We start from the raw sequence: 12,767 nt of genomic DNA, 5'->3' as shown, positions 1-12,767 counted from the left end.
TTTTACACCAACACATAAATCGCTATATGGGAGATTCCCCAAAAAAACAAAAGAATGAAATAGATGACAAATAATAAATAACCTAAACAAATAAAATGAAGTAATAAATTTATAAATAAAAAGCACTTACCCCTAGTTGGTGATATTTTGGCGTGTGTGATACACGAGAAAGCACTCTGCTTTCTCGTGTATAGCAGAGCTATACAGAGTGTACCTCAAAAGCTACACACCTCCAGACTGATCTTACGCAAATGCTGTTTGCCGAGCACACAACGCATTGTCTAAAACTGTTTGTTCTCTCACGTTTAGGAAAATGTCTTGCTTCACAACTTTCAAGACGTAACAATTCACGATTTCTTACATAAGATCCTCGTGCAGAAAATCTCGTAAGGAGATGATGAAACAAGCCCTTTCAAAACCTCATTTCAAAACCATCTGAAGGATTGGTTCTTCTCCATCTTATTGACTGACTTGTAAGCCGTATAAGCATTGACAAGGAGCATATCAAAAATGTGGAAAAAAGTTTTTTCGTCTATTTTGTCATGCGCCTATGTAAGTAATAGCTTGAAGACAGACGATCAGATAGATCAACAGCCCCCAAGTAATTATTGTAATCTACAATCATTACAGGTCTCACGACATTTTCTGTACCGCGAATTGTTACACTGTATTTATCCTCTTCAGCAGGCCCATGAATAGAAGACAGAAGTGTTACCATTCGCATGTCATTGAATAGAATACAAGATATTCCATCCAGTGTCGTACGACAGGCTAACCGGTGTCTGGTCAAACCTATTGTTTACGTCTGTTTCGTGTAAATTCAGCTGGCGTTCCAGCACGATTGGATTGAGCTGTTCCACAAGCTAGAATTCCCACATCTTTCAGTCGTCGATATAATTGCAGGAATGAAAAAAAATTGTCCATATACAAATGATACCCACAGTTTTCATAACTTGCAATTAGATTGATAACTGTACGTTCAGTAATCGTTTCGTTTACATTTAGTTCCTCTAGTTGTCTCCCGAGATATACACTCATATCGAATGTGTACCCAGAATTATCGCAAAGTCTGTAAACCTTTATCCCAAAGCGCTTTCGTTTACTAGGTATATACTGCCGAAACAAGACTCTACCCTTGTAGGCGCATAAAACCTCATCAACTACGATTTTTTGTCGTGGATTACAGAGTTCACGAGATTTCTGACGTGCAATTTCAAATATTTCACGTACTCTCCAGAGACAGTCATAGTTACCAGTTTGCATTTCTGATTCTATTGGTGGATCCTGGTTAGTGAAGTGTAAATACTTCAAAATATGAAGAAAGACAGTTCTCGGTAATGTATTCCCAAACCAAGCGATATGGGAAACCTCGTCAGTCGACCAGTATTCTTGTAAAGTGTCTTACAGTATGACCCATTTCCAGGATGATTGCAAAAAAACGTTTCATCTGGTCAAGACTAACGTCACCTTGAATTCTGTCCTTAGGTAATGGTCTATCAGGTGTACGGCTTTGAAAATACAAATTGTATTGTGATGTTACTTTTGATGTTACTTTTTTTTTTTGTGATGTTTGTGATGTTACTTTTTCAAGGGTAGCCCCAAAAAACAACATAAATACGGCAAACGGCGTTTGCCCATGAATACGGGGATCAGGAATATATTCAGGCACATTCTGTAGATACCTACGACGCTTCTTAAGCCGACCTCTCTTACGAGGAGCAGATTTAGCCAAAAGGTCGGGATTCTTTACAAATGCACCTGGTTCCGGACCCGTAAAAAGCAAACTGTTTAGTGTGTCATATTTACACCTATCAGTACAAACTAACCAGGGATTTACAAGAACCGGCAGACGACCTTCCAACTCGTAACCTTCGTCATCTGTAACTGTTTCGTCATTTTGGGCCCGGTCAGTTGGATTTTCTTGTAACTCCGCCGTGTCAAGTTCCTCATCTTGGAGAGGAAACTCAACAGCTGGTTGCATTTCAACATCCAACTGCACTGGAGAACGATAATGAATTTCATGAAATATATTACCGTTTCCTTCAGCATGTGGATGTAGAACTGAACCGGCTACATTTACTTTCTGTTCCGTGTCAGTATCACTAATCGAATGACCTGGATCATCATCGTCGCTACTAAAATTCAGGAGATGCGGTTCCGAAAAATCGATACCCCTAATTTCAGTATTTTTGATGTCGTCCAAACCCTCAAGGTCGTCACTGTTATTTTCATCATAATCTGAAAGTCCTTTGTCAAGAGCAAACCTAATCTGTTCGTCATTCATTGTCTCGATAAAAAAAAAATTACGGCAAATAAAAAAAATCACAATTTAAAAAAAAACGCCCAATATACACTAGTCACACACACACAAGCACATTTCTGAGAAAAAAATGGTCATATTCTTTCTTGTTCAAATAAAACATTTTACTTCGTATAACCATAGTTCAAATTGTATAATAAAACTGATTCCTTTGTGAATATAAAAAAAAAATAACCGACTTAGATCCCATATAAAATGATTTTGTAACGGCGTTTTAAAACTGTCACCGCACAGAGCCACTTTACTGGCTTCCTGATCTGAAAAGGTTAAAATTATTCAAATGAAAGGGATATATATTATTCCCCCAGAGGAAATTTTGGAGCAGCACTAAAAAGGTTAGCTCTAAAAGATCCTCTGAAAAAAATAATATACATGTAATTTTCTTGAAAAGTTATTTAATTTAAAAAAAATATTAATAGCTGTAACTTTAAAAAAAATAACATTTATGAAGAATTAAATTCAGAAAACACAATGTTTAAATATGAAATTATCAAGTTTTATGAATTTCTACTTATGAGCTATTTATTCTTTGTATAAGCATAATAAATAAAATAATATGAAGGTAACAAATGTGAGGAAAAATATTGTCAAAGATTACGAATGGCTTATTAGTACATGTCACACTACTTGAAAAAGAAACTATTGCGAGGAGACATAGCAGTAAAATGCTATAAAGAAACTACAATATACAAACAAACAAAAATAATAAAATAAACAAAATACCTTCAAAAATGCTATTGGCATCAGTAGGTGCTTTAGCTTCTACTAACAATTTTCTGTTTGAGTCACTATGTTCCACTAGATTTATTAATAATGTTAATGTCTGAAACAAAATAATATTATATTTTAATAAATTATCAACTTAAGTTCTATAAATTTTAGATACATTTATTAAGGTCACTTCAAATTGTGATATTGTCAGAAATAACTCAACATGAATGAGTGTTTTATCAGCAGAACTCTTCAGAAGTTAATTTTTCTAAGTCACCTGTAGTGAACAAATATACATGCCATTCATAGAAAATACACAGAAATTACATACCTGGACATGTTAGACACATACCAGACTACACGAAAACCTGGATTTCATTTATGGCAAAACAGCTCATTTCTGCAAGGTTTTAAAAATAAAATTTTTACCTTAAGACAGTGTAACCCATGCACTGAATAAACGTAAATCTAGAAAAGGGCTTCACATAATTTCACACAGCTTTTGTTTTAAAGAAAGAAATAAGCATAAAAGTTTAAATAGTGCAAAGAACAGAATTGGGACATTAAATGCAAATTTTTGATAATTCAATCTAACGTAGTTCTATCAAGCATGCACTCAGGTTTCTACTTTAGTAATTAGGAAAAAACCCATTAATTTAAAATTAACAAGGAAAAACAGGAACAAATATAAACAATTCTCATTAATCTTACCAAAACAATGAGATCAAATTTCTGTTCTTCTGGCACATATTCTGGGCCATACAACAGCACATGAAGTGTAGAATTTAACAACCCATCTTGACCGCCGGTTAAGGATGATCCAAATGCTGAAATGAAATAAGTAAGTAAACAAAATAAATTAACTTTACCATTCTATAGGTGCTAATTCCATAAAATAATAATAAAAAAAAGAAGTGATTCCTTAATAATTTATCCAAAAATGTGTGTACAGCAGAAGGATATTTACAACATACCTCAAGAATCTATTGATTCTTGATAAGAATTATTGATTCTTTCACAGATCTACTAATAATGATGAAAGTTTTAAAAATGTAATAATGTTTCCAGATAAATCCAGAATCTTCCAAAATCAGAATACCAGTTTCAACATTAATCGTAGTAATGTACATAACCTACATTATACCTGCAGGTATATATGTAACGTATTTTTAAACATTTATTCAGTAAATATATAATGCAATATGTAGATCTTATTTAAAAAAAAAAAAAAATTTATATAAGAAAAACAAAAATATTTAAACCTAATATAAAAATATTCCATATAAAATACCAACACAATCAACAAGAAATTCTCACACAGAAAAAAACAATGACAATGGCTTAAAAAAAATTGAAGAAATTTGATATGCATAAAGTTAAATATATCATAAAAAATATAATAACAATACATATGAATGTGTGTATATATATATAGGTATCAAAATATGTAAGCAAGATTTTGGCTGGGCAGTGAAGTCAGTGGTATAAAATAATATCAACAAGATTTTGATCAAATTAGCACTTTAAAAAACTGAAAATTTGTTCTTAAAATGATTAATTTACCTCACCTTGAATAAACTGGCACTTAATATTAAAGTAAAAAAAAAAAAACTTATTTGGATAATTTTGGTACAAATATAAAATAAGAATTTATCTTAGAGAATGACTATCTAATTTGATGAATCTAAGATATAAAGAATACACCAAATAATGAATGAAATAATAATAATTATTCATTTAAACTGTTCCTCTGAAACTATTTGGTCGTCATTTTATTTAGTTATTCTTTTTTACTCTCGATTTCCCCTCGAGGGGAGAAGATCCCGCCACGTAGCGTGATGGGATGCCCTGAGGGACATCTACATCAGTAATTCCGCCACAGTAAAATCGCCTTCCAAAGAAGACTCGGACACCTAACACTACTTTGTAGCCCTCAAGAACTAAGCTAAGAGCCTACATGCGGAAATGCGAACCCCGCGCCTAGTTCTACTAATAATGAGCCAATTTCGTGAATGTCTCGTAATTCAAGGATAATATAACAACAGCAAAAGTGTTGATCGCAACAACAAAATTTAGATCTAGTTCCCTTAATGAACCAGCTACCTCTAAATAACTCTAACTTGAATTTGCAAACAAGCTAATTATGGACTCTGGTCTGGTCTATCGGGAAGAGGAGAATGAACGCCTACTCCCACTCAGCTCCATTGCGAAGTCCCGCGTGACATTCACCACCATAAACTGCCATCGACACGCCGCTACACACCACGGATAAATGGTGCGCAGCCACGTCCCGCCGACAGTGTTGTTCATTCAAATGCCCTCGTCAAAGCGCAACCGCACCCCCCCGGAGCATAAAATACCATGCCCGTTAGCAGCGGCTGCAACTCCGCCGACAGCTTAACAATTCAATTCAATTGACACCTCTTATTAAATAACCATGGCTCATTGCCGAAGCGCCTACCTTCAGTCAATCAAACTGCTTAGACGGATCCTAGCCACCCAGGTTCTACTCTACTAAATTCCCTCGACTGTCCTGCGACGGGTGAGGAATTTTAGGAAGCCAGTCACAATTGTCCATTCACTGCGAGTCCTCCAGTTGACTAGCAGATCTAAGAAGGAGTTTACTCTCTCTCAAGTTCCCTACCAACTCTGGTACGCTCAGTTTCGTACCGTGGATGGATATACAGGTCCCAAAAGAAATTCAGTAGTATACTGATTGGTGGAAACCCAACTAATAGCACGCAACTTAGAAAGATACCATGCGTATATCGACCAGTAGAAGAATCGTTCCACCTAGCTTGTCAAGAGTCAAAACCTTGGTCTTCAATTTCCAGCATACGCCCCTATTCTTTTTTACTGTTTAATTTTTTGTTTATCCCTATATGAAGAGTTATGTTACAAACATTTTTGAACTAGTTTTTAATGAAGCTGAAACTAGACCCGTTATAATATTAATTAGATTTTATAATATAATAATCAATCAATAATATATGCTAATAATCAACAATTTTTTGATGCTGCTATTTAAGATAAACAAATATATATTAAAAAATAATCAATTTTAAAACAAAGAATACATATGAGGGGTACCTCTAAAGTAAAGACCACTGAGAAATTTCTCTCCTTAAGATTGGTAAACCTGTGTAATTCCTGGCCACGCTAGTAATGTAACATTGCATTTTTGTTTGTAAGCTGTTGCGTTGTAGTACATCTGAGTATGTGTGAGTTATTATATTATAAAATGAATAGGAAAATCAATGTTGCCGCCGACTGAAATACATGGGGTCATAGGTTTTTTGAACCATAAAAACATTAAGCCGGATAAAATTCATAGGCAGTTGGTTGCTGCGTAGGGTCATAATGTAATGAATGAAAAAAATGTCCAAAAATGGTGTGAAAGCTTTAGAAATAACGGAATCAATGTGCATGATGAAGGACATTCTGGGAGACTTGATAATCGCTGAGGATTTATGAAATATGTTGATGATGAAATCAGAAAAAAATTATCGCTCAATGATTTCTGAACTGGCCCTTCTTTTTCCAAATATTTCAAGAGCTGTTATCGATTGCATTGTTCATGACCATTTAGGCTTCAGAAATGTCTGTGCACTTTGGGTAATGTCACAAACAATCTCGATGTGTTCTGCTTTGGAATTTTTGATGCACTACACAGAAAAAGGTGATGAATTCCTTAATTTGACTGTTACCGGCGATGAAACATGGATTTTGTATTACATGCCAGAAAGAAAATGACAGTCAATCAGCAACCAGACCAGCAAAGGTCAAACCACTGCCATTTGGATACAAACTGATGGCCACAGTCTTTTGGGATCGGTTTGGCATACTGCTGATTGACTTCATGCCACATGGAACAACTATACATGCAGAAGCCTACTGAGAAACTCTATGTATGCCGGTCTGACACGTGATTTACTGAGAACATTTGGATGGGAAATTTACGATCACCCACCATATAGTCCAGACTTAGCTCCTTCTGATTACCACTGGGAAATTGAAAGAATATTTGAGTGGTAAGCAATTTGTGTATGACAATCAACTTAAAAATGCTGTTAATTAGTGGCTAAATGGACTGGCGAGGGTATATTGAAGCTGGTGTACCGCTATAATAAATGTGTTAATTCATATGGTGATTGTGTAGAAAAGTAGTATAAGATATGTAGTTTAAGAGAAATAAAAAAACATTTATAAAGTTTTCAGAATAAATTTTTTTACAATGAACAGACTTTACTTTAGAGATAACCTCTTGTAAATTAAGATGAAATAATAATGATTAATAATTAAAAATAATTTATTGGGTATCAAGAGATAAATAATATTTTAGCATAAAAAAAAAGATAACGTAAAAATCATATATTCTTGTTCTCTTGTATTCTTTGTGTAGCTGATAAGTTATCTCATGTATACTACATTCTGTATACATATAAATACATTAATTTAAGCAGTTAATATCAGAAAAGAAAAACAGTTCAACTGTAACAATAAAAAATAAAAAGCAAAAAACACAGCTAGTATAAAAAACTCTGCAAAGGGTCATGGTATGGAACATAAAGTACACAAATTAAAATATTCAGATAAAAAAAATACTTACACTTCTGATTAAAATCATGTGTAAGATTAATCATGACTTTAATGTTAGCTAGAAGACACTCTCTTATAACAAATCCAGTAGATTCTTTATCAGCAATGTTATAAACTGGAAATCGGCTCATCTCATGGTCACAAACTATAAATACTCGAACAAGTGTATTAACTAGCACTTCATCTCCATATGTTAATAAATACACTGTATTTTCTTCATTTTGTAGAGAAACCTGAAAAATAAAAATTATGATACAATTAAAAATCAGTAAGAGAAAGCACATTTATATTATAACTTAAATATATATATATATATATATATATATATATATATAAAAGGGACATTCAATAAATGAAGACACAAACTGATGTAGAAATGAAGCAGTTTGTAGGAGGAGTTTTGTACTTTCATGACTTTCGACTGGCACACTGGGATGAGTTGAGAACAGCTGATGGATAAAAATTGTTTTGTGTATAATCTTAATATTGCATTTAACAATGGCTTGTTCGCTTGAAGTTTCCACATTAGTTGAACAACATTTAGTGATCTGTTTTTTGCTTTCTGAAGGTGAAAAACCAGCTAAAATCTTTTTTCGAATGATTTTACAGTATGGTGAAAGTTATATGAACCGTGAAAATTTTTAAAAGTGGGTAGAACAGTTCAAAAATGCTGGAACCTCAGTGACTGATGAGCAATGTCCTGGCCGGCCAGTTGAAGCGTCAACTCATTCACTTGAAACCTGCATTGACAACATTATTCGTGAAGACTGACGTATTACAGTTGAACATATAGCAGAAACAGTTGCAGTAAGTATTGGCACAATTCATAACGTTATCAGTAACAAGCTCAAGTACAGCAAAACAAGTGCAAGGTGGGTCCCGAAAGAGTTAACGCAACAACACAAGGAAACAAGACTCAAAGTGTGTACAGACTTGAAAAAATGCTATGAAAGGGAGGAAGCTGATCCTTTTCTAAACAAGATCTTAACGTGTGATGAAACGTGTGAGACAAAGCACTGAATGGAAGCACACCAGCTCACCTGTCCGAAAAAAATTCAGAACGCAAGCATCAGCAGGAAAAGTCATGTTGACCGTCTTTTGGGAAGATGAACCACACAAAATAAAGAATACAAGGGAGATATTATTCTAATACTCAAGAGTAATCTTAGAAGGTTGGCTTAACAAAGAGAAATAAGACTTAAACATAGCATTTGCAAATATGAAAAAGGAATTTAAAATGTTTGAGGATTATTCAATAGTTAAAGAGACAAATGGTAAAACAACAGAAAATGATTTAATAGTATAAATTGAAACTATTTGCTGTTCAAATTGGCACTCTTGACAGAAAATATCAGCTGTAGAAAATGATTTTTGATTATTATAATCTTTTTGTATTTCAATATGTCAGCTCTGCTTGAAGCATGTACTGGGAAGAACAGTATGCGATGGTAAAATGTTTGTTACTCATGTATATTTTTATAAGTAGATTAAACTGTTTAAATTAGACAGAACAAGTGGTATCAAGTTTTATCATTGCAGAAGATCAATGGAAGTTTTGACTAACACTTTGTAAAATTGCATTAATTATTTTATTTGTAAGGACAAATACATAAAAATTTGGAAAATTGCTGAAATTTGCGGTGTGAGTATCTGTAATGTCCTTTCCATTATCCATGATAAGCTGAATTAGTGCAGAATATTTGAGGTTGGCTCAAAGGCAATCAACTCAAAATCACAGCTAACAAAATTCACATTTATATGGAACTTTAACAACAGCATAACTTGTGATTATACTGATCAATTTTTTGAGCTGGAATCCAAACATCAGATTATGGAATGGAAACAGCCAATTTCATCTGCCAGGAAAAAATACCATACCTATGTGTCAGCTGTTAAAGTAATGCAAACAGTGTTTTGGGACTATAACGCCCAATTTATTGTGAGATTATTTGGAAGAACAACATATAATCAACAGTGAGTGTTATTGTGATATGCTTGAAAATAAAAATTTAAACAAATTTTTTTAATTATCTTGCTCAACCAGGAAATTCTTCAACCCAGAATTCACACTCATTTTTTCCACCATCTCACATTTTTGTTTTTTTTATTCATGCTAATCTCAACCTATGACATCAAATTTCACAAACCTTAATGTTTTTAATGTATGCTTCATTTAGGTCTAGTCTTAATGCTACATAAACAAATTTAATGTTATGTTTTTAACCTCTTCATTTTGATGGATACTTGTCTTCCTATCTTCTTTCATGCTTTGATCATCAGTTTATGTAATTAAAGTTCCTAAATAGTGTTCTTTTTAATACAGACTAAAAGTGAGAAAAATGTTTTGAATGGCATGGGTTTACTGTAAGGAGAGAAATTCAGGCTGGAAACAAATAACAGTAAAACAAAGATAATGAAATGTAATGGAAAGAAGGATAGTAGCAACTAAATATATTTAGATATTAAGGAACATAAAATACCATAAGTTACGAAAATGTCATTTATGTAGTAAAATTACAAAGGATGAACAAAAGTCTGTATTATAAACATCAGAAGCAAGAAAAGCTTCCATGTAAAAGATGTCAAGAAGAATCAAATACAGATGCAAGAATTAGAAAGGTATTTTAAAAATATTTATGTGGAAAGTAGTACTTTATGGCATTTGATATGGTGTTAGGAAATTGTGAAAATCAGGATTAAGAATGAAATAAAATGTTTTATTTTGTCATTAGGCGCAAGTATCATTAAAAACAGAACATCATTAGGAATGACATCTGAACAGATAAAATTTTTATTCTAATAGAATACATAAATACATCTAAGCTTAAATTGTTCATCTGAACATAACCAGACACTTACATTTTCTAATACTCTGAGACAGCGGTCAACTTTACGTAGTCTATCTAAAATAGGCGGTGTCCAAACAAGTATGGAAAAATCTATCAGTCTACTACATTCTACAACAGTCTTAATGATGTGTTCTAAGCCACCGAGTTCTCTTAATTCTTCTTTGAACCATTCACCAGCACGACGTGAAGTTAAACTCAATAAAGTTTCCATTGCTAAGTGGCCAACCTGAAAATTAATAATAAATATTTTATCTTTATACTCAAATAAATTTTTTTTTTGTTTTTTAGATACCTAAGAGCCCAAGATAACATGGTATATATAGTTTTCTGAGTTATGATAACTTTAGCTCTGTCCCTATCTTAACATCAACAATAAAAAGAATAGGCTACGGAATTTTTATTTTTATAAGTTTCAGCACATCATGTATAATAACTCTAATGAAATACATCTTTTATGAATTGGTTTTATTATTTTGTAACTCTTCAGTGTGGTTTGAAATAAATCATATCAAATGTCAGCAACAGCTTTCAGGTTTACCAGACTTGGTACAAATGCTCTGTCTGGTTTGAACACTGTTCAATATTCTGTTTCTAACTGAATATGCAGTTCTTTTAATACTTATGGAAGAGAATGAATTCTTCAATTAATATAAGCTACTGTGTTGTTTGTATTGTATTTTAAATATTAGAGAGATTTTAGTTGTTAACAGCTACTGCAAACTTTCAGTGATTCACTTTACCAAATCTGCTTTGCTTATTTACATTATTTTTTTATGTCTAGTAAATAATTTATGTAGTAATTAAATAAATCACTATAAATTTTATTTTTTTTTTAGTTGTAATTTTTAATCACTAAAATATAATTTTAATCTAAAATTTAAATTTTTTTTAAGTGCTGAACATAATGTGAAATATTTCTGCTTTGCTAGTTGTTTATTATTTTGTTTGGATAAAATTTTTAACTTAAGCTTAGATTTAATTGTCCTCTTTTCGCACTGTGAATCTTTTACTTCAACTGACTTTTTATTATTTTTAGTAATATATTTGGTTTGCTTTTTTTTATTTACCTTTAATTCTAGAAACTTGTCTCATGCAGATGAATAATTGTTTTGAATTGGTTCTACAACTTTGTAAAGTAACTTTGGGGATACAAATTGATTAAATGTGTTATCAAGTGTTTATGTTTGGAAAGCAATATACGTATTTCCTTGTATTGTTTGTTTTAGAGTCAGTTTTTAATCTTTTTATATTTACCTTTCAAATCATTGATTTTACTGGTAAAAATAAGTAGTTTGTATTATTTTTCTTATTCATTAATATAGGTACTGTATTTTTAATAATCTGAAACTTCTTAAAAGAAGTCTTGGACTAAATTTTTCAGTAAAGTATCACTTCTTTAATAAACACCATACAAAAGGCCAATATTCTTGCAGATGTAGATTATTTTTCATCTTTAGGAGAACTCCATATACTTTTTTTAGTCTGAGGTGTGTTTCTGGCCAAAAGAGAACCACAATGTTTATTATCATAAACTGACAGTTGTCCAATTTAAAAAAAAAAACTTTTACAAATGGTTATATTTTTGTTTGTTTGGCCTAATGCATATTACCAATATTTCTGTAAAACAAAGGCACAAATCCATATAGTATTAAGCCCATGGGCTAACTAACAAGAAGTTCAGCTTATACTATTCGCACTTGTAATACAAATGGTTCATGTACCACATTCAAATTTCCACAATTTTTGGATAGCACCATTAAGAAAAAAAAGGATTTCAAGATAAAACATAATAGAAAAAGAGCAAGAGAGAAATAAGTTAACTACATAATGGCACAAATTAAAAGTGTAGTACAACAAACAGAAGAGAAGAGAAGAGCAAAAGTGTAGAATTACTACTTTCTTAATTACTTACTGTAGAATTACTACAATCTTTGGATTGTGGAATGAGAATAAAACTATTACATACCTATTTTTCCCAATATCAACTCTTCAGTGATTACAATTACTTTATTTTCTTGCATAATCTTTATTTTTAAAAAAGTTATGGCAAATATTTTTCCCGTTTTTAACTAAATTTATTCATAAATATAATACATTGCTAATATGATTTAAAAAAAAAAAAACACTCTATATTCAAAACCTGATGAATAACTTAAAAACCAGTGTATCATACATCTCAACCGTGTGAGTTCACAAGATGAATTTTTCAGTTATAAAATTATAAGTTACAACTAATTCATTAAAAATTGTTAATATTAAAATCACATAAAATTTTACTATAAATACAT

General features: G+C 32.0%; 1 protein-coding gene across 2 annotated transcripts in view; it reads right to left on the bottom strand.

The window, feature by feature from the left end:
* The window catches only part of wapl (cohesin release factor wings apart-like), a 111,266-nt gene that overhangs the window by 16,268 nt on the left and 82,231 nt on the right, over positions 1-12,767 (bottom strand). For both annotated transcript variants that reach the window (XM_075368312.1, XM_075368319.1), the window contains 4 exons: positions 10,490-10,705; positions 7,641-7,863; positions 3,743-3,858; positions 3,044-3,143 (listed from right to left, as the gene is read on the bottom strand). In XM_075368312.1, coding sequence (XP_075224427.1) covers positions 3,044-3,143; positions 3,743-3,858; positions 7,641-7,863; positions 10,490-10,705 — 655 coding nt within the window. The remainder of the gene's footprint in view (positions 1-3,043; positions 3,144-3,742; positions 3,859-7,640; positions 7,864-10,489; positions 10,706-12,767) is intronic.

This window comes from Lycorma delicatula, chromosome 1, assembly GCF_047948215.1.
Source record: "Lycorma delicatula isolate Av1 chromosome 1, ASM4794821v1, whole genome shotgun sequence".
NCBI lineage: Eukaryota > Metazoa > Arthropoda > Insecta > Hemiptera > Fulgoridae > Lycorma > Lycorma delicatula.
This window is presented reverse-complemented; position numbering and strand designations above follow the sequence as displayed.